This window comes from Aedes aegypti, chromosome 3 (genome assembly GCF_002204515.2).
Source record: "Aedes aegypti strain LVP_AGWG chromosome 3, AaegL5.0 Primary Assembly, whole genome shotgun sequence".
In the NCBI taxonomy this organism is placed as follows: Eukaryota; Metazoa; Arthropoda; class Insecta; order Diptera; family Culicidae; genus Aedes; species Aedes aegypti.
In genome coordinates, this window is record NC_035109.1 from 74,301,624 (window position 1) to 74,325,201 (window position 23,578).

General features: G+C 41.3%; 1 protein-coding gene across 1 annotated transcript; it reads left to right on the plus strand.

Moving 5' to 3' along the window:
• Positions 1 to 755: 755 nt before the first annotated feature.
• LOC5567398 (probable cytochrome P450 313a4) lies at positions 756 to 18,671 on the plus strand. The gene is made up of 5 exons (XM_001651728.3): positions 756 to 1,166; positions 1,228 to 1,480; positions 17,376 to 17,502; positions 17,558 to 18,158; positions 18,221 to 18,671. The coding sequence occupies exons 1-5, from the start codon at positions 818 to 820 to the stop codon at positions 18,379 to 18,381; spliced, it is 1,491 nt and encodes a 496-aa protein (XP_001651778.2). The 5' UTR covers positions 756 to 817; the 3' UTR covers positions 18,382 to 18,671.
• The last annotated feature ends 4,907 nt before the right edge of the window (positions 18,672 to 23,578 follow it).

Genomic DNA, 23,578 nt, shown 5'->3' on the forward strand with positions numbered 1-23,578 from the left:
GCATCATGCTCTTCGCTGTCTGAGACTACTTGTTACGTCAGGATAACGACGCAACCCTGTTCAGTACGGCCATTTTGATGAAGAATGTGTTTTGTTTAATGTCAAAAAGCTAATTATGATCTTGTGTATATTTTAACTTGTCGAGCTATCGCGTTAAGTTTTACCTAATTTTCGATCATCTTTTAAATGTCAGATTGAGATTTGAGATCAAAATTTGTTCGGCTCGAGATATGAATTCCTGCCTGCCCGAACTTCGAACTTAAATTCCACGTGCGCCATTCAACTGTATTCTGTAACTGTTATATATCTATAGGGGAAGTTGAAGTGGCAGAAGTAAATCTCCTGTCTTCGCACTTCAACCAACAAAATTGTGCAGCCGAATCGTTACAATTTCTCAGAAATTAAAACAACGCATTGGTGCACGGTTATGAATTTAGATTAGTTAGTTTCATCGTCTTTCTAACCCTTTAGCCATTTCTGATTTAAAGTTCCAGGCATCTTACCGAATCATGTTACTTCTTACCTAATAAATATGCAGATCTAATTCAATTTGTAGTGAACTAATGTATCTCCTGATTCCGGAACAACAATCCCATTTACACAATCTACGGGCATCTGGGGGCCTGCACCTTTTTGATCAAATCAGTCATCACATGCCTAATAACAGTAACTAACGATGGTAATTACGACGAGACGGAGAGACAGAGAGAGCTGTCATCAAAATGGCCTTATATCTGCAGTCTAATCGTAGCAGATCAATTTTCATCCAGATCAGTTGCGGTGCGGCAGTCGATCAGAAAACTTCCATTTCTTTAGAATGTTGTTCGCGTTGTTGGCTACCGGTGCCATTTTGAGCCTTGCGGTTATCTGGTCCATAGTGCAGAAGAACCGTTTCGCGCAAAACGTCCCTACAATAGAACCGTGGTATCCGGTGGTGGGAAATGGTTTGCTATTTTTCGGAAAGAATGATATTAAGAAGTTTCACAAACTAAGAAAGGCATTCGATCGAAAAGATGCGCTGTTTCGGTTATATTTAGGACCTAGAATGCTACTTTGCACAAGTGATCCCACTGTGGCCCAGGCCATCATGACCGATGCCAACTGTATGGAAAAGCCGTACGTTTACAAGTTCTTCAATCTCAACGAAGGAGTGTTCGCGGCTAAAAGTGAATATTTTTCTAATGAGATTTTTTGTGAAAAGTGAATAATTCTATGCATTTTGGGCAGCCCACATTTGGAAAGGACAAAGGAAGGCGCTAAATCCTGCATTCAATTCGAAAATTCTGGAAAGCTTCGTGTCAATCTTTTGTGAAGTAAGCAAAACGATGATCCAGCGATTGGATACCGTTGGAAAAGGAGACACCATCAACATTATGGAGCATGCTTCTAGGTGCACGTTGGAAATGGTTTGCTCAACAACGCTCGGATTCAATGTCGACATTTTCGACCAAATCGATGATATGGGTCATAAAATTGAACAGTAAGTATTGAACTGTGAGATATTTTATAAGTAAAAACGGTAAAACGTATTGCTCGGAGGTATAGAAATTCGTGTGTGTTAAAAAGCATGGTAAAGAAGCCATCCTTAGTCTTAACGTCCGCGGACTCAAAGCTAATGCTATGCTGAAGTTGCCAGGGTTGCCGGTTGAATGCCGGACAGTCCAGGATCATTTTGTAAAGGAAATTTTCTTGACTTTCTTGGATATAAAATTTCGAGATGCTATTAGCGAATGCAAAATGGCAACTTTCTCAAATTATTTCATGTTTTCCCAGTTTTCAGTTATAACTTAAAATCTTCTGCGATAAAACAACGAATGATTCTCTGAATTTCTGATATTTTTACTCTTGGCAGAAAACAGAACCCAGATGATTTTTACGGTCCTGCATACATTTTCACTCTCCATATCTCGATATGCTACTTATCTCGATATCTACCTACAGAGGATAGAAATCTAGTGATCATGACAATTATGATGCATCTTTATACTGCGATCAAAGCAACAACGATCAACCTTTTGTCGTCAAGTAATCATAACAAACTTTGCTCAGCGAATAATGCATCGTATGCTAGCGATTAATTGTTCACGAATCAAAGTTCTAGGATAGAAGTACCAATTATGGCTATAGCACCAATTATGGCAATAGTGGGAACAAAAAGAGATTTTTCTTATTGTTTCACTAGAATATAACGGCTAATATTAACAGAAATGATAAAACTATTTGTTTTTGATGGTAACTAAACCCTGAAAAGAACATTCGTGCAATAAGCTTCGAAAAATGAACATTTGAAAATTTTGCCTCACATTTATACCACCTTCTTAGCAGTTTGCTAAGGGACATCCGTTACGAAATGTATGTTTTCATCCGGAAAAACTGCTTCAACCGATGAATGTATGATACCTAGTGGGAACAAATGAATAAATGTAGCTGGTGTGCAATCAAATCTTCTGTTTTAAGTTGGAAATCGTGTTATTGCCACTATGTCGATAACTGGTACAAATAGTGTATGAGAGCCCAATTATGGCAATACTCTGGAGGCGGTTTGTTTACATTTTTTGATCAGTGAAATAAACGAAGTAAGGCTATTTCAAGGGTTACTTCCACGACGGGACCGTTTGGTAGGGCATTATCTGCGTGTTTTGTACCCAATTACTAAGATTTTTCAATCACCCGTTCGAAAACGTTCGCAAGCGGAAGATGCTAATTTCATGGTAGAGAAGGGTTTTCAGCGACACTCGATTTTTGAATTATTCATCTTTTTTTCGTTAAAATCGGCAACTGGAAAGGTAATGTGAGATCATTAATGCTGTTTTGTATCATAATTTGCATTTACATTACACTTCGACTCCCTTTCGAAAATTAATTTTCTCCCATGAACACATTGCAAAATAGTCAAATTTTGAGGTCTGGATCTCGGCTTCTAGTTGTCCGATTGCTCTGAAATTTGCACCGCTATTAAGATATAACATGAACTTTATTTAACTCAAAAATAAAAATATTTGAAATAAAAACTTTTGATTTATTAAAAATCTTAAATTTTGCGAAAAGTTGCAAAAATGTATTTTGGAAATATTTTGTAAACAATCAGTTTTACAGAAAATTGGTGTTCTACAAACATGTGTGTCTTATCAAATTGAACCATTTTGCAGAAGGACATAATGCCATAAGTTTGTCCATTTTTTATGAAAATTGGAGATTTGCGATAACTCAAAAGTTTGTTTATGAAAAGCTCTGAATTTTTAGCTTAGTAAATTTGAAGTTACTTTCAAGCAGCTGTAAAAATTTCAGATCAATCGAAGCATTATAAGCTGAGATACAAGCCTACAAACTTGACCATTTTGTATGGAAAAACACCAATGCGTATTTTATTCTGTCCAGTACAGTATCTCAATGTGATTTTCATCCCCGATTTTCTCTCCGTATGCCGATATGCCCATTATTAATGGTTACTATACTAGGGATTCAAAACAATTTGTGATGCCAAAATGACGTCTGTTTGTTTTCAATTTTCCTGGTAACAAAGTGATTTTCAATCTAGTAGGGGAAAAGCACAAATTTTCGACCCATCCATACAATTTTGGCCTACTTTGTATGAAAATCCGAAAATTGGCACAGAATTCTTGTAGGTCGAAAATTAGTGCTTTTCCCCTATTCATCAAACATTTGTTCAATTTCTCGATCCCTCCCTATCTCGTTGGTCTCTTTGATATCGAAGTGTAAAGAATCGACTGTATTCTATTTCTGAAGGATCTAAGGATTGATAAAAATCAGAATTATTATTTTCTAATCTAATCTAATCTAATCTAAGCGCGTACACAGCCAATATTGAAAAGCATCCTGGAAATACAGGAAATTATTTCAGTATTTTCTTGTCAGCATTAATATTTGCAGCATATCGTCAATATCAGATCAGATTATTCACGTATGAATAACGTGATAGACGAGAATTTTTCAATTTCATGATAGAAGAAACGAGAACAACCGTATCAACCGTTTCATACAAGGGAAGGTGAGTGAAATCGTTGGAAGTGGCGTTGCTAAAAATGTTAATGCACACTACTTTTGTTTGCTTCTTTCCAGGGATGGGACATACGTATTTCTCCCTCGTGTCCTGGCTGAAAAAGGCTAGGCTATAGCGCCATTGATCGCTCTCTGAAACGAAAATAAATCGATCCATCGACCTCTAAACAGCAATCATTTATCCCCTGAAACACTTCAACATTAAAAAAAAAAAATACCGGGCTAGTTAAATTAACTTCAATGATAGTTTCAAACTATGTCGGAAGGATCTCACCCATTATACTAATACTTCTCAATTCCTGATTCCCGTGAGGTAGGGAGACTTACGGCTTCGGCACCATTCAACTATTATCGGCAATTAAATTTCAAACGCCTAATACACAGTATTTACCTATCAAAACACACCAATGAAAATATTCAGATGATTCTTTACTCTGTCAGCTTCCCGCTGACGAGATTTGCGAGACGGAACAAACAATTTTGCCAGAGATGCCATCAATTCAAATGAACACGCCTCAAAATGCGACTGATTTGGAGCTGCCGAACAGATTCGCCTGCAGCGCTTATGGGAAAGTTGCCGAAGAGATTGAGGCTGCCGACAATAGTCACACTGACAAGAGATGTCCGCAGCGTTGTAAAAACGTTCCCAGAAAATTTTTAACAAGTCTGTCGGTGTGAATCGATAGAGGATTGAGCAACGCATGAATGTAAACATACAAACACGTTATTTGGCTGCTGATGTCCAAGAAAATTGCAAAAGAAGCGCGACATCGGCTTAGACTGCCGAGAATACGTAAGTTCCCCTACTTCAGCTCCAGTTCCTTTTTGCCGATGCACACGTTGCGCTCGGCCGCTGCAATTTCCCTCGCCTAACAAGTGTTAGGTGTTACTGAATAGAGATTATATATAACATCCACTATTGTCACTTCACAAACTTTTTTCCTTAATCATTATCCGAGTGGCATAGCGCCATCAGCCGTTTCAATGTCTCTCCGGCCGAATCGCAAAATGGAACGCGAAATCGAGATGAAAGCGACAGAAAACTATAACACACACGGCTTGCTGTGATCTAAAAAAAAATCAGAATTATTATTATCAGAATGAATTTACCATTCAAACTTTATTCAAAGTTGTTTTATTTAGATAATTGTAACATCTAAGAGGAGTTTTGAACGAAAAGCGCGAACGAATGTCTTGAAAATTGATATGTCACGGTTTTCTCGTCTCCGCAAATTATTGGATTCGGCTGGCACAGTTTTTGCAAAAAGTGTCTATAGCGGAATTAAGTCGATTTATTCTGTTCGCATTCTGCAGGGCAGTGCTTCGTTAAATCTTAAGCAGAAGATGAAGATTCATCGAGTCCAAACCTCGGATTTCCGGAAGCGCAAGTCTGCAGAACCGGAAAGCGGACCAAGCTGAGGGCTTGCCGATAATGAGCAATCGATCAAGTTTTCGGCTTGAGAAGCTGTCTGGCTCTCTAGATTTGTGCTATTGAAAGTTTGAGTTTTGGTTGCGGTTCATGTTCATCGGAAGAATCGTTATATGTTGCATAGTCGCCAAAGTTTTTTTTTTCGCGTTTCACGTTCTAAGTGCAATCGATTACGGGTTTTCGCGTCGCTGGAGCGATATTTTGCGCTTATGAAAAGAACATGCTGATTAAATTAGCTTACAGCTGCTCAGTCAAGGATGACTGATCAATTTGGCGATTTCGTTTCATGCTTTTATTCTATATGTGCAATATATTACGAAACGTATTTTTACCATAACAACGATGGAAATGTTAGTTAGATGAATTGATTCAACAAAATATGAACAGTTCATCACTGTAAGTGTCGACATAAACTTTTGTACATTAACATCGCAAATCCCACACCTTTCCTTTTACTTGATTTTTATCATTATCAAAAAAAACCTTTGAATTGTTCGACGCTAAAAGTGTCGACTTACGTTGTGTTTAGAGTACTGATAGGTTATTTTTTTAACTGTGATTGCATGAATCGCATCACTTCTAAGGTGAATCCTGATCATGCAGCTATGATCCCTCCCCAATAACAAAACTCCTTCCCATGACATCCATGGAGATGCAGAGGTGATCTTGGTCTCTAGTAACAATAAATGTCACACTAATCCCGATTACTGTAAGGACGTGACCGGCGCCGTTATTGATTTTATATTTTTTGGAGCTCTCGAGTGTGTACATTGAAAATGGAAAGCTACTCCAAAGCTACATCTCTTAGTTCCTTGTGTAACTTCGATCATTCTGGTCATTCACGGAGTGACAACTACGAATGCCGAACTACGTACGGTCATCAATGCTTTTTATGCTTATACTTTGAGACTTAACTATTAAAACCATTAATTTTAAATGAAATAATGAGGCATCCTGATACCTTCATCCACTTTCAAATGTTTTCAATAAAAAAAACTGCAATTACATGCTGCAAGACTTTAAAAATTAACTGATTTTTCTGAAGGCTTAAGCAATATGAGGCATTGCGGAGCCGGTTTTGTATTATTTTTCGTAAAATATTGTTACAGCCAAAATGTTGTTCTACGCATATTTGTTCCACGATCCATAAGGTTTACATAGAACATTGGACAAGCAGGCATAGAAGGGCAGTAAATTAGTTGTCCCCTCGGCTACCCCGTAAAACTTTGTACTGTCCCAGAAGTGAATTGCTGAATAACGCAATCTTAGCAAAAATATGTCAATACTTTTGTGATCATTTGTACCCTACATTACTGCATTTCACAAGTAAAATTGTAACATGTGAGTTTTCCGTCACACAGTCACGTAAGAGCACTGGATGAATACAATAATAAAAAATTTGGGCAAATTCATCGGCTCATTCTCAGGCCATGACTCCGAATGTTAAGTCAATGTTCAGAATGCGATTTCTCCAACGATTTCACTAGGGCTTTTTCCAGAGATTTCTTAACGAAGAAATTTTGTTCGTCATGGGACATTTTAGACCAGTTCCTGGAATACTTTCAGCAATTCCTCCAAGGATTCCTGTATGAAAATATCTACAAAGATTCCTCTGGAGATTTTGCAAAGAGTTCCTGTAGGAATTTATCCAGTGATTCCTTCATATATTCCTCCAGTAAAATCTTTACTGGGATTCTTTCAGGAAGTTCTTCTAGGAATACTTCGCAATTCTAGGGGTTTTTCAAGTGATTTGTGTTCTTCTGGTATTCATTCAAAGATTGCTCCAGAAAATCTTCCCAGGATTCCTCCAGGAAAATCATTTCAAGGATTGTTGCGAAAATATTTTCATGGCTTTCTCCGGGTTAACTTCCATAAGTTACACTAGGACAATCACCTCAAGGATTATTAAAGATATTTCTCAAGTGATTTCTCCAGAATTTCTTCCGAGGATTCCTCTACGGATACATACAAAGATATCTCCAAGTGGTCCTCTCGGTCTCCTCTGGGATTCTACCAGGATTTTTTTCAGATCTTCTAGAACTTACGTATTCCTCAGTAATATCTCTCAATGCTCTGGTAAGTCGAAAAAATTTGATATCCAAAAAAAAAATCGAGCTCTTGCTCCTCAGCTTGGCTTTGCTGAAAAACTGCGCATTTACCGCTACGGCTATATTTATCTCCTAAAGCCCGATTCGCAGCAGTACGCAGTTGAAAAGAAATGTCGGTTCAAACGGGAGTTGCTGTAGAAAATTTCGGCAAGGAATCGGCGGGAAATTTCTTTAACGATTCCTGTTCAGCAGCAAATCAGGCTTAAACATAAAATTATCAAACTCGAATATCATTTCCGTTAGGGCCAAATAATAGGAAAAAAACAGCAATCACAATTTCAGGACCCGTTCATATGCGACTTCAGTAATTTCTTCAAGCATTCCTCTAAAAATATCTCCGGAGATTTCTCCAGGAATACTTTCGAAGATTCTTCCAAGGATTTTACGAGAAATTCCTACAAGATAATGTTTACCGTGATCCCTACAGGGGTTCACTAGCGGTTTTACTTGATTCATCCAAGCAGATTTTTTGTTCGCTACTAGATTTTTTAGATTGGTTTCACTAGGGCTCCAGAAATACCTCCAGCAAGTCGTTCAGGAATATTGCCAGATACCCCTCCAGGTATTCCTCCAAGGATTGTTACTGGATTTTTTGCAGGGATATTTCTACCGGAATGCCTCAAGTGGTTCCTCCACAGATCTTTCCAGTAAATCCTTTACTGGAATTATTGCAGAGATTCCTTCAAGGAATCCCTTAGAGTTTCCTCACTGTAGAGATTTCTTGGTGGAATCCCTACATAAATCCCTGGAAACAACCCCTTTTTCTGGAGGAATCCCTGAAATAAGTATTGTTTTAAATAACTATACCATATAGTTGTTGACAACTATATTTTTTTTTATTGAATTTACTACGTCAAACGTCAAAATTCAACTATAATTTAGTTGACTCAAAGTAAATTTAATTGAGTTTGCAATATTTTGCTGAGTGAACATTTTGCTCTGCTTTATCAACAAATCGCTGCTGTTTTATCGATCTAAAAAAATCGTTGCAAAAATCAAAACAAAGTGCGCGTTGGCAAACTTATTGATCTCCTGCGTGAAAGGCGGTCATCTTAGCAACTACACTATTCCTTGCAAGTTAATATGAGTAGATTTGTGAGCACGACTTGAAATCTAGAGATGTGATTGTTTTCGGATAGTGGTAATTATCCAAATGTTGATTGATATTTGTTGAGTGGATAGCTGAATCAATGAAGCGTGTGTATTTGATTTAACGTTAATTTAGTGTTGGCGTTTTACTTTAATTTTACTTCGAAACAACTATTTGTGCGTAAGTAAAAGCAATTAACCGGATAGTAATCTCAACATAAAGAGATTCTTCTGAGTGGATGTGAGTATGTCTGTTTTTTTCTCAATTTTCACTAGAAGCTGATCAAATAGCTCTGGTTTTTCATTGGACTCGTTGGCTAGTGACCCAAATCTTATCAGACAGGTATCGTTCAGTGAAGAAATATTCTCTTACATGTTGGGAAATACTTGGCTCCGATGGGTTCGCCGGCGGATAATCAGGAACATCCGTAAAAATCCAAGCTAGCTGCGGCTTTTTGCAAACTCATCAGAAGTCCTTATTATCTGAATAGTGCGGTCTCCAACATTTTGGTCATTCAATTTAAAAAAAAAACAATTTTGCTTGACAGCAGCCTGGCTGCTTGTTGATATCCTGTTCGCACCCCTCAGCTTATTATAGAACGCAATAGATTATTTTAATTTTTCGTGTTTTTTTTTCAGATCTTCCGGATGTCTTGTTATGACATTTGTCTATGAATGGCAGAATCATTCTTTATGTTGTATAATAATGAATTTTGATAAGTTTGTATTGAACTTTGGAGCAACTTTGGTGATCAAGGTGGTCTTGATGTTCTATAATTATGATTTTTCACGTGTTTGAAAAAAAAAACGCACAGTGGTCTAGGTTGATTTTTTACCACCAATTTTGCGTATCTTCCGGAGGGAGTTGTAGTGATCACTTATGTCTGGTCATCTATTACGTTGTATTCACAGTTTTGCCTAATAATATGATCTACTAACTCCTTTGTGCGACAGAATTCCATGATATTAAGATCACTTTTTTGAGACCATAAACGTCCTCAACAATTTTGCTAGGAACATGATCCTCAAAATACTATATGGATGCGTTGAAATATTATTGGCCTAATATCAGGTTCAGTTACAACCGTGTGCGGCAAAATTCCGTATCCTTCAGACCATTATTAGGAAATCATAAACTCTTACACCCTAAATGTCTTCTATAACGTAATCGGAAACATCATCTTCAAAAATATATCAAAGGGACGGTTAACAAATTTAACCCAAAAACTAAATACAATTACTCCACTGTACAACAGCTCTACAGATTTTTCGGTCCACCATTCGGAAGCTACTAAGGTCTTCTACAAATTTCTGAAACAATATTCTCAAAATACTATATCGAAGCTTTTGAATAATTTTGCTCATTTGTCAGATCCATTAACTCCACTATGTTATTGAATTAAGACTAATTCTGACAACCATAAACGTCTGTCTGTCGACTTGGCCGAAAGTATACTTTTCAAAGTACATTGTTGAAAGGTTTATTAATTTTATTTTACAATCAAAATCAATCACTCTACTATGTGTCAAAATTCAAGATAATTTGCCTCGCCATCCGAAGGAACTGTACCGCAAACATTCTCAAAATATTTAACATAAGTATCTCAAAGTATTGTAAAGAATTAAGTTACATTTCTATTCTTCGCGGAAACAATTAATTGATTTTGGCCAGTATCGAATCAAACACTGCACTGTGAAGCAGAATGTCGATGTATTAAACAAAAATACATTTCTTCCGAAACCTCAAAGCAACATTACCGATTTTGTTAATAAAAATGAAAATATTAGTTTACGGAACAAGTTGCAGAAAGATGATTTTTACGACGAGTGCTGTAAAATTCGAGTTCTGCAACGAATTACGTACAACATTTTTTGCCATTTCGTAGAAGACCACTTGAGGGTATCAGAAATTATATCGGAATGCATTCACCATGATTTTACAATTTCTGAGAAATTGTTGTGTTATGATTCATTACGCAACTCAAAACAGTTGCGTAATGAGAAGCGTTGCGTAATAAATCATTACAGCACTGGTTTCAGTGGGGCAGCAGGGACGACAGTCCAGGGGCTTAACGGACCCCCCCCAGGACCTCTGCGAGTTGGGGAGTTGCCCAGGATGTGGTGAAGTTCGCAGTGGGCTCTGATGAACCTTCATAAAAACCACAAAAATCCGAATGCAACTCTGTCACAGCGACCGGTGCCGCTTAAAGTACCCTAGCCCAAACTAACAGGAGTGCCAACCGGCACATCAGGATTGATACTAGGGTTACATATTTCTCAGGAGCACATAAATGTACTGACGAGCCTCCAACCAAACCGTCTCTCAGCTCATCGGAATCCTAGTGTGCTGCGCTTGCTGGAGGCTCACGAAAATTCTAAAAGCGCGCGCTAGGTGATGTGCTCCCGGAGAGACTCGTCTCATGCGCTGTTCGGCGCTACGGCTCGCCATCGGTATCCAAGTTGTGAAACAACTGCTTAGTAACGAAGAGCATCTACAACTATTTTCGCTTCATTATACAGGTGTCTAGATGGTCTACATGATATAGTTGAAGACTCGCGATCCAAGAGTTACAATTTCGATCCCCATTGAAAACTTTTGTAATCACTTCAATTATTGCGCTGAATTTTAAACAGCACATGTGACGGAGCGCATGAGACCGCAGTGAGACACATTTCAAGAAAAATGAGGTGCACCAAAAAAGGTCTCACAATGTTCAGCGCTCCCGTGCGCTAGCAAGCAATGAGGCTCCTGCACCTAAGGCTACAGCACGTGCACAGTAACTCTAATTGATACCAGTGAGATCCTGATTATGGCATACTGGTCGCGATACAAACGGACAAGGCATGGAATTACGAGTAGGAGTGCTTCGAGCACATTGGGACCAACGCCAGTACGGCCCCAATTATGTATACTGGCAGCGCACGACAAAGGACAAGTAACGGTATATGTACTGGATAATATGCTTTGAGGCTGACAGCGGCGACATTCTACTCCCTTAGTAGGGTCGGGTGACACTGGCCCGAAACGGCGAGTGGGTTAATGGCGCAGGCTGCCCCCGTCCCGTAAAACCGTGGCAGGCCTTAGAGTACGTTCCAAATCCGTCGCCTGGTTGTTCCAACTGGGCGGGAGTAGGCTCAGATGCCATTACCTGACCTGCGCCGATCCGGCTCTGAACATAGTACCCCATAAAGGACTATGTCAACCCTAGCATGGCCTCCCTGCTTGCATAGATAACCATGGGATTATAAAGGCCCGGCTAAGGTTCCCGCCAAGGAAGGAGGCGACCAACTTTATTGGAAACAGTGTGGGCAAAAGCCTAGATACTGTGACGACGGCAGGCACTGGCCGCTCCAGTGCAACATGTGTGGTGACCGATGGCCCGGGACTAATCGAGGCCATGGATCGCAATAGGGAGTACCTCCCTAAAATGCAGGTAGCTGCTGAGCAACTTGATGTCATCATCGAATATGTTAAAAGCAAAACAAATATCAGCAAAGACTTGAAAACAAGTCTACTGAAATTGCGACAATCAGTCCTAGCTGCAAAGCAGGACTACGAGAAAGCCAAGGAACAACTGGGCAAGGTAGAAGGCCAAAAAGACACTAGGTCGTGTCAGACCGAAGTGTTTTCCTTCACAGGCAACGCGAATATATCTGATGATATTATTCGATACGCGATGCGGAAGAGGGAAGCTTCCGGGGATGAATACGTGGCGAAAAGACGTATGGTTGCTAAGGGAAAAGTGACCTACGCGGCCGTCCTCCAAAGCGGAAAAGCTGGCACGAGCCAAGCCCCGCGATCAAGAGGACATGGCAACAAAGGAGAGGCCAACACCAATCCTAAGGCCAAGAAAGCCAAGAAAAAGGAGCCACGGGTTAACCGGAACCAGGCAGTGCATCCACAGGAACCACGGGCGCAAGGCAACAGCAACCCGTGGATACGAGTTGGAAATAAGAAAAAACAGAGGAAACCGAAAACGGAGCCCAAGGAGAGCGCTAAACCGAAAACAGCGAAACGTAGGAATTTAGGCGAAGCCCTCGTTATCAAAACAGAGGAAGCAAAATACGCCGAGGTTCTGAAGGCGATGCGAAGCACAGAGAAGCTATCGCCATTGGGCGCAGACGTGCGAAGCATAAGGCGAACTAGGATTGGTGAAATGATCCTAGTCTTAAAGAAGGACGCCAAGGAAAAGGGTGCAGTCTATAAGCAACTGGCACAAGAAGTACTTGGTGACGAGGTTGATGTAAGATCCGTTACTGCTGAAGCGACTCTCCAGTGTAAAAATCTGGATGAGGTCACCGATGCAGCGGAGGTCTCGGCTGCCCTCAAAGAGCAGTGTGACATCGACGTAGCCAGTAAGGCCATCCACCTTAGAAAGGGCCCGCAGGGCACCCAGGTGGCGGCGATCAGGCTGCCGGTCGCAGAGGCCAACAAAGCGAAGAACTTGGGCATACTCAAGGTAGGCTGGTCGGTTTGCCGGCTGAGCATACAACAGCCTCCTGAAGTTTGCTTCAAGTGTTTCGGGAAGGGCCATAAGTCGTGGAATTGCAATGGTCCCGACAGAAGTAAGATGTGCAGAAAATGCGGCGCTGAAGGCCATAGGGCAAGCGATTGTAAGCAAATCGCTAAGTGCCTAATATGTGTCGACAGAGCAGACAACGGACACTTAACGGGCGGACCCAAATGTCCGGGCACAAGCGGAGTATCAAAGCAGCCAAAACGGAAGTAACACAGTTAAATTTAAACCACTGTGATGCAGCCCAGCAGCTGCTTTGGCAGTCAGTCTCGGAAACCAAGACTGACGTGGTGTTATTATCGGACCCATACCGCATACCAGCCAACAACGGGAACTGGGTGGCGGATAGGTCTCAACAGCTAGCAGCTATAGGGACGACAGGACGATACCCAATCCAAGAAGTAGTCTCTAGCTCAAATGACGGTTTTGCGATAGCAAAAATCAACGGCGTGTTCTATTGCAGTTGTTACGCGCCCCCAAGGTGGTCGATTGAGGAATTTTCCCACATGGTTGACAGGATGATGGCCGAACTAGCTAATCGGCAGCCAGTAGTGATAGCTGGCGACTTTAATGCATGGGCAGTGGAGTGGGGTAGCCGCTGCACCAATCAAAGAGGCCAGCTATTGTTGGAATCCCTGGCCGCATTAAATGTAGAGCTGGCAAATGTGGGTACAGTGAGTACCTTCCGCAGAAATGGTGCAGAATCGATCATCGACGTGACGTTTTGTAGTCCTAACCTTTTAGGTACCATGAACTGGCGCGTTGATGACGGTTATACTCATAGCGATCATCAATCGATTCGCTATAGTATAATACCAGGCGGGCAGAAGGCAGCGCGATGTAACTCGACCCAAGCCCGAGGATGGAAAACAGCGCGCTTCGATGGCGAAGTATTCACTGAAGCCCTGAGGCGCGAACGGAACACTCTGGACCTAAACGGTGAAGAGCTAGTTGCTGTGATATCACGAGCGTGTGATGCTTCCATGCCGAGAAAAGCCCCTCCTAGAGAGAACAGGCCGCCAGTGTATTGGTGGTGCGAATCAATTGCAAATCTTCGAGCAATCTGCCTTCGGGCTAGACGAAGAATGCAACGCGCACGCACAGAAGCACAAAGAGAGGAACGCGGTGCAGCATTCAGAGAGGCAAAGTTGGCTCTCAAAAAGGAAATCAAGAGTCGAAAACGGGCATGCTTTGAAAGTCTATGTGAGAGTGCCAATTCTAGTCCATGGGGTGACGCCTACAGAGTGGTAATGGCTAAGACCAAAGGAGCCATAGCGCCCCAAGAGAAATCGCCCGAGTTGCTGCGATCGATAATCGATGTACTCTTCCCGCACCATCCCATAAGCCCATGGCCCCCAGCGCCGTATGCGGCAGATGAAGGAGAAGAAGTGGCGAGAGTGACGAACGAAGAGCTGGCAGAAGTCGTGAAATCATTCGCGTCAAACAAGGCACCGGGACCCGATGGTATCCCGAATGTTGCCTTAAAAGCGGCAGTGAACACGGATCCGGACATGTTCAGAACCACGATGCAACGCTGCATTGATCAAGGAATCTTCCCGGATGTATGGAAGCGACAGAAATTGGTGCTACTACCAAAGGCGGGGAAACCACCAGGTGACCCGTCGGCGTATAGACCTATCTGTCTACTAGATACGACGGGCAAGTTATTGGAGAGGTTGATTCTCAACAGACTAGTACCGTATACGGAGAGTGTGGACGGCCTGTCCAACAACCAGTTTGGATTCAGAAAAGGTAAATCTACTCTGGACGCCATCCAGTCGGTCGTTCAAACAGCTGAGGTGGCAATCGAGCATAAAAGGAGCGGCATCCGTTACTGCGCGGTTGTCACTCTGGATGTGAAGAATGCGTTCAACAGCGCAAGCTGGGAAGCAATAGCACACGCGCTTCACCGCCTCAAGGTACCGGTGCAGTTGTGTAAGCTTCTAGAAAGCTATTTTGATGGTAGGATTCTACTGTATGACACAGAGGAGGGGCAGAAAAGCGTTCGAATTACCGCGGGAGTACCTCAAGGTTCAATCCTGGGCCCGCTGTTATGGAATGCGATGTACGATGACGTACTGAGGCTGCCCCTTCCGACGGGTGTTAAGATTGTTGGCTTCGCCGACGATATCACCCTAGTGGTCTATGGTGAATCGATGGAGGAAGTAGAGTTGACAGCAGCGCACTCTATTTCCCTGGTTGAGGAATGGATGAAGTCTAGGAAACTAGGACTGGCCCGTCACAAGACTGAGGTGGTGGTGGTCAACAACCGCAAGTCCGAGCAACGGGCGCTTATCTCGGTAGGTGATTGCACCATAGAGTCCAAGCGATCCCTTAGGCATCTTGGGGTAATGATCGATGACAAGCTGAGCTTCGCTAGCCACGTTGAATATGCCTGTAAAAGGGCATCTACGGCTATAGCGGCGCTTTCGAGGATGATGTCTAACAGCTCTGCTGTAATTGCCAGCAAACGCAAGCTGCTGGCAAGCGTGGCGTTATCCATACTAAGGTATGGAGGACCAATCTGGTCAAAAGCGCTTAGAACGAACAGAAACCTAAAGCAGTTGGAAAGCACGTACAGGATAATGTGCTTAAGAGTAGCAAGTGCATACCGGACGGTATCTAAAGAGGCCGTGTGCATCATAGCCGGGATGACGCCCATCGGGCTCATCATCAAGGAAGATGTTCAATGCTTCAACCAAAGGGGTACCAGAGGAGTCCGCGACACGTGTAAAGAGGAAACGCTCAGAAGCTGGCAGCAGGAATGGGATAACTCCACTAAGGGTAGATGGACCCATCGGCTAATACCAAATGTGTCAGATTGGTATGGTAGAAGCCATGGGGAAGTGAACTTCCACCTGACGCAGTTTTCTGTCAGGACATGGTTGCTATAGACAGTACCTGCATAGGTTCGGGCACTCAGAATCTCCTGCGTGCCCCAATTGTGCTGGTGTAGAGGAAACAGCGGAGCATGTCGTGTTCGATTGCCCCCGTTTCATTGTTGTGAGAGGTCGCATGCTCACTACATGCGGAGGGGACACGTCCCCCGACAATATTATAGAGAGAATGTGTGCGGATGCCGAGTGCTGGAATGCAGTAACTACGGCTGTCACTCACATTATGTTAGAATTGCAGCGTCTATGGCGCGCCGACCAAGAGTTGGCTGCAGAGGATTAGCCCTGCCGAGGCTGGTCCCTTGTAACATTGTTTAAGTCGGCTAGGAGAAGCAGTTTGCCTAGGCTACTTCTGCTACACGTGTTGTGCTATATGCACTGGTCCCTTCCCGAAGAAATACCGTAAGGTGGTTCCGGGGAGATGAGGGTCTGAGTCCAAGGGTCATGTCGATGCACTGTTCACCACTTGAGCAATTCTAAATGAATTGCTCATGCACAGTGCATAGGCTGGTTTTAGCGGGTCGTCGTTGGTGCGTCATCCCCGCATTCCCTGAGTTATCTTCTCAGGGGATCTGTTTGCAGATTTCCCCCTTGTAAAAAACAAAAAAAAAAGCACTGGTTTCAGTTAGGTAATGACTATTCCCGCACTGCATACTTCAGGCCGTTTCAAGACAGATTGACGAAAAACAGCCTATTACGATGATAAATTGCAAAAATGCTTTTTGCGTAACGCGACACCATTTGCAGAACCCTGTTGGAAGATAAACGTAACGCGACGCTCATAAAATGAAATCAATAAGATTCTGCAATTATTCTATATTTCCTTCCAGTTTGAAGTCACACTCTGGTTCTTATCAATACATAGAAGGATTGCCTAGAATAAACGGATTATAAAAGTTATAGCAAAGCAGATATAGGCGATTGTGGAGTGATGTTTGAAAAAGTGCATTTGTCGCGTTACGAATGGTGTAGCATTACGAAATACAACTGCTTTTATTTACCATATATACATTGTAAAGTTTCAGAATAAATGTCACAACATCAAGTAATATGCAAAATATAACACCTGTTTAATCACATTGTCACAAGGCATATGTCCGAGAACAAACCTCATTTCTTAATGAAAGCCAGTTCCTCGTGGTGTCGCGTTACGCTGGAATGTGTATAATATCTTAAGGACAAATTGTCCAACATGAAATTCTAATGGAAATTACCCATAATAGTGTGACCACTGTAATTAATATAAGATTTTACGTACATACATCATACCGCGTGAAAAAAGACATCAGTGTATAATCAAAGCATGTTACATTTCCAGGTTCTTCTACATTGCAGCTAGAAGAATTTTAAAATTTTACCTTCATGTAGATAGCATATATCGTTGGACAAAGGATTACAAGGATGAGCAAACTCTACGTGAAAATCTGGACGTTTACGGAATGCAGGTAACAATCACGCAACTCATAGAGACCAAATCTAAATCTTAAACACTTTTTCTAGATCTACGATGATGCAAACAATCGATTCTCGAAAGGATCAATGAATGATGAAACCGATGACGATAAGACCGAAGGTTTCCGAAAACCTCAAATATTCGTGAATCAAATATTTACCAATACCATCAGGAAGTTTGAACGACAGGAAATTATCGACAATATTATCACAATAGTCGGCGCTGGAACAGACACCTCGGCCACCGCAATAGCCTTCACCTTCCTGCAATTGGCAATGTATCAAGAGCATCAGCAGAAAGTGTATGAAGAAATTGTGAAAGTGTTTCCAGAATCTGAGCCACACATTACCACGGAAGCTCTGAAAAAACTTCAGTACACGAAAATGGTGCTGAACGAATGCCTCCGGCTGTACCCAGTAGCGCCGATCTTGCTGCGTGAGAACACGGCCGACATAACGCTTTGCGGAGGAGTGCGAGTACCCAAAGGGAACATTTTAACAATTGATGTCTATAACATACATCGTCGGAAGGATGTATGGGGACCAGATGCCGACGAGTTCATCCCGGAGCGTTTTTCACCGGAACGATCGGCCGGTAGGCACCCGTTTGCGTTCTTGACTTTCAGTGGAGGATCTCGCAACTGTATAGGTATGGGTGGTATAAAAGTTGCACTGGTAAAAATTAATATGAATACATTTGTTTGATTTCAGGTTCTCGCTATGCGATGATCAGTATGAAGATAATGATGGTATACCTGTTGAAGAATTTCCGTTTCAAAACCAAAATCCGAGAGGAAGACATTCGGTACAAGTTTGACGCACTATTGCGCATAGAAGGAGGCCATCTAGTCCAAATAGAAAAACGGGCATGATGTGATGACTATATCAAATGTATCTGTTGGAAATGGTAATATTTGAGTGGAGACAATGAGAATATCTTAAATAAACTTCGCGTGTAGATTTCGTTAACAATTTTAAAATGAAGTAAAAAACCTAACGTTGCATAAAATAACATAAACCTATGACATTTTTATTATTATTATTTTATTTTATCTTTATTAGAGAGATTTTTAGCCAGAGGCTGATTCATCATTTTTTTATTAGTTAAACAGCAATGGTTTAGGATTTTAACACATTCCAATCAATATACCGGATACAAAGATTTGTTTGAAAAGAAATCTCACTTATGTATTGAGAAGTCCTTATAGATTGCACAGTGCAACATTTTCGAGGTCATCAAACGTAAGCAAAATTCTGTCATCAGATTCCGAAAAAACAGACCCTATTAGATCTTAAAAGATTAGTTCGAACTTTGGAGTTTTTTATTTTCTATTTTCATTTTTCCACAGCACGCCTATTATATTATAATACAGGGGATAAATGATTGAGATAGGCAAAATTTTGCCTGAATTCAAATGCTGAAGTTATCATGGAAATGGATAAAATTGGATGCATCCAGAAGCAGTCGACGGCAAATTTTCAGGAACTTGCAAGGCCATGCATATTGTCCACCAGACATCGGAGATGTTCCAGATGTTCCGATGTCATGTCCAAATGGCATTTTCTCTGTCGCATGTTTTTTTTTGCGTTGTGAAGTTGTATAGATGTTTACAATTTTCCTAAAAAATAGAACTAACAGGACGTTCAATGCAGGCGGACGCGTTAAGAATCATTGGAAATCTTCAGAAATATGACCATTTCCGTAAACTGGTTCCAGACAATATGGTTAGTCATGTTTGTATTTCCTATCATGTATATATTATCCGGAGCTATACCTAAACTTCAAACTTCAAGATGATGCTTCCGGCAGCATATCCAGAGCCATTGGACGCACTACTGTATAGAACCTACTAAGCCATCTTCTAAAGTAGGTTCAAACCATCTTCGACAGAGTTGTTAAGAAGATCAAGAGCTGACATGCGGTAACCATGCGGATACGGAATTGCGCCACCAGAGGGCGTTAGTGCGCATGAAACTTTTGTTTTGTAAGTATCTTAAAATTTATCGTTTTGTTTTTTTCTGCCGACAATGGATTATCATCCGCGAAGCAAACAAATTGGCTGGAACTCGGCTCTCCACAAGACACCTTCTAGCGCGATGTTGAACAGCAGGCACGAAAGTCCATCATTCTGTAGAAGTCCCCGGCGGGATTCGAACGAACTGGAATATTCGCCCGAAATCTTCACGCTATTCTTTGCACCGTCCATTGTTGATCTTATTAGTCTTGTTAGCTTCCCGGGAGAGCTGTACTCGTCCATGATTATCCATAGTTCTTTGCGATCGATGCTATCATAAGCTGCCATAAAATCTATGAACAGGGATTTCTGGAGGATTGGCCATACAGTGAAGATTTGGTCCGTCGTCGAGCGGTCGTGGATGAAACCAGCTTGATAACTTTCCACAAACTCATTTGCTATTGATGATAGACGACGGAATATCTTGGATACCTTTTTGAAGACGGCATTCAGGATAGTGATCGCACGGATAATGTAGATAGGGCATATATTTGTATATTTGTATATTATCCATCTGACTTTTGTCTACATGAATTAAAACTATATCCTTTATTAAGTCCGAGTTCCTCACACACAAACAAATTGGTTGGACGAACCCTCGAAGTCATAGAGATCTTCATACATAAAGAATTAACGGATCATCGATGTAAAAGGCTCGATACTTCCAAAAGCCCAGGGGCCCAGATAGCCGTAGCGGTAAACGCGCAGCTATTCAGCATGACCATGCTGAGGGTCGTGGGTTCGAATCCCACTGGTCGAGGATCTTTTCGGGTTGGAAATTTTCTCGATTCCCAGGGCATAGAGTATCTTCGTACCTGCCACACGATATACACATGCAAAAATGGTCAATCGGCAAAGAAAGCTCTCAGTTAATAACTGTGGAAGTGCTCATAAGAACACTAATCTGAGAAGCAGGCTTTGTCCCAGTTGGGACGTAACGCCAGGAAGAAGAAGAACTTCCAAAAGCAATAGTTTCGATGAAATCTTTGCTGCAGAAGGGAGCCGCCACGTAGAACCCTTGGAGCAACACGGAAATTCAGCATCGAGAGCAATCGGGAGCAGTCAACTTCGCCGTTCATGAGTTTGGCTATAAAAGCAACTTGTTGGATTCTGCGTCGACGATCCAGCGAATCCAAATCTAGCAGCCTACAGCGATCCGAATATGACGGCAGATTCAGCAGATCACGCCAAGGAAGATTTTGCAGTGCTAGTCTGATAAACTTCCGTTGCACGCTTTCTAATCTCAAGCTCCACGATAGTTGATGAGGGGCACTCTCTTAAATAGGTCGTACGAGTGAGCAATAAAGAGCTTTCAGGCAATGAGGATCATTGAAATTCCGGAAGACCTTTGCTATAAATCCCAGCTGACGGTTAGCTTTCGCAATTGCATTGGATCGATGCAAATTAAACGTGAGCTTGTGGTACAGCAAGACTCCCAAATCGCATAAACTATCGGCTCTTTTAAAAACGACGTCATTTACAACAGTTGTGCATGATCGGTCGAGTTATTCGATAGAACGACATAACTATACAATTGGGCACACTCATCGTCATACGGTTCCGTCGACACCAATCGACAAACATATCCAACAAGGCTTGCAGACGAACGCAGTCTTCCCCTGTGCGTACGACAAAGTATAACTGAAGATCGTCAGCATATGTAAGCCTGCAACCATGCAACCATGCCCTAGAAGCAGCATCACGTCGTTGAAAAATAAAAGAAACAGGAGTGGACCCAGGTTACTGCCCTACGGCACTCCAGACAGACTTGTAAAGCTCGACGACGTATAGGCATCGACCTTGACTCGCAGCGTTTTTCCGGTTAAATAGGAGAGTAACCATGATGATAGTCAATTCGACGCGCCTTATTTGGATATTTTCGCCAGCAGAATGTCGTGGTTAATTGTATCGAACGCTGCTTTAAGGTCAGTGTAAACCATATTGACTTGAGCACCATTTTCCAATAGGGTTCAAAAGCCCTGTCCAAATTTTAGTGCCAAACGCTTAAGTTTAGGCCAAAAACACATGTTTACTCAATTTTTATTAATGTTTTTCGTTGGTTTAAGTCTAAAAAACATTTTTTCATGTTTCTTTACATTTTGTCACACCCCTTGGCTTAAACTCAATTTTTGGGTATATTTTGTTTTCCGTGTCCCTTCCGTAATGTCAGTTTGGAACAACCCCAGTGTTAAAACTAAAACCCCTGTGGTGTTTTTGTCGACTTAGCGAACGTCAAACATGATCAAAAGTGTCATGGTTCATTTATGGACTCAATTTTTAAATTAAAGTTTAAACATGATATAGCCGTTATTTGAACGGGAAAAATTGCTAAAGTAGTTGCAGTAACATGCTCTTTTGTGTTATTAAATAAAAACAAGATTTCATTAAACATTTTAGGACCCTATTGTTCAATTGTTCAAAGCAGATTCGTCGTCACTGAGCGTCCAGGCATGAAGCCATACTGATCAATGGAAATATAGCCCTTGGCTTGCTCCACGATAACATCGCTCACGATCATCTCGAACAACTTCGATGCAGCAGAAATTCTAGTGATACCTCTGTAGTTAATAACATCCCGTTTCTCACCCTTTTTATGTACCGGAACCAGGAAGGACGATGCAACTAACGTTAGATAGATGAACGAATTTAGTCTGTTTGTCTGTGTATGATAATAAGTCTGTTTGTCTGTGATAAACACATCTGAACTGATTGTTCCCGTCTGTTGTTGACTGATTACATTATTGTTTCGATTGCATAGGATTCGATACAGGGTTGCCAGATATTCAAGTTGAGCCAATATAGGGTATTGTGAGTAGGTGTAAATTATATATGCATGTAAGGAATCATTTTTTCAGACTTTCTTTTGACCTTCAGGCTAAAGCAGGCTAAAAGTGGCTTTCGCTGCATTTCATAGTATTAGTTTCAAACCATTGGATGTGCAAGTTTCAGACTGCGGAAATGTGCGCAACCTAATGATTTTTAAAAAAGGAGCAAAATTTCATATAAATCTTTCAATAACTCGAAAAGTATGAGAGATAAAAATAAGCTCTTTTCGAGAAAACTATGCGTTTTTGCAAGTAACAAATAACACTAGAACAATTAAAAATTGTCAAAATCATCCAGCCAAGTTATTGTAGAAAAAGTGATTTTTAGGGGTGTTCCACGAAAAACTCCATAAATGTACATGAAAAACAAAAGATATGCACACGGTGTCTTCAGCAAAGTTGTTTCTTTTAATATTGCCTACAACTTTCCCGAATGAACTTTATTTTTAAATTTATAAATAAGAAATTGCATTGCTGATGGTGGGCACATTATTGACTCCATTAGGTAGCGTTAGGTCAAGCTCCAATGGAGGATGATGCTTATCAGCTGGTAAAAGCGGTGCGACGGAACATGTTATTTCGGGTGATAATTCCAAAGAGGTGAAAACCGCTAGGTGGTGCTAGTGAGCATGTAAAATTGAGCATTTCAAACTAGTTCTAGCCTGTGATCGACAAGAGATAGAAAGTTCTAGTCTTCGGCAAAGTTGTTTAGAAGTAAAGGACATCCGAATAGCAAACCGCTTGGTTCCTAATTTTGCCAGTAGGTTGCACTAGTACGCATATTTAATTAAAATATGAAACAAATTCTATCTTTTGAGCCAGATGATATAGAAAGTTTGAGTCTTCGGCAAAGTTGTTCGGAAAGTCAAGGGCATCCAGGAAACAGTTTGAATTATAATTTTACCATCATATGGCGCTGTTGATCATGTTTAAATGAGTATTTTATACTAGCTCTATCTCTTGATTTCACTACGGTCCAAATTAGTCACGAAATACAACTTTTACTCTGGTTCTGGAGGGGTGACTGTACCTAAACCTTATGAATTTTATAAAAAAGAATCTCCAGAATGCTGTTCAGAAAGCCTTTGGCATTTGGAAGTTGAAGTGATTAGGGACGGAATCATATGAAATTTAGGTGATCCAGATCTGATCAATTGTAAATTCAAGTGTATCAGATCTGATTCATATTCTAGTTATTCTGGTATGACTTACTGCATGTGCGAGTGATT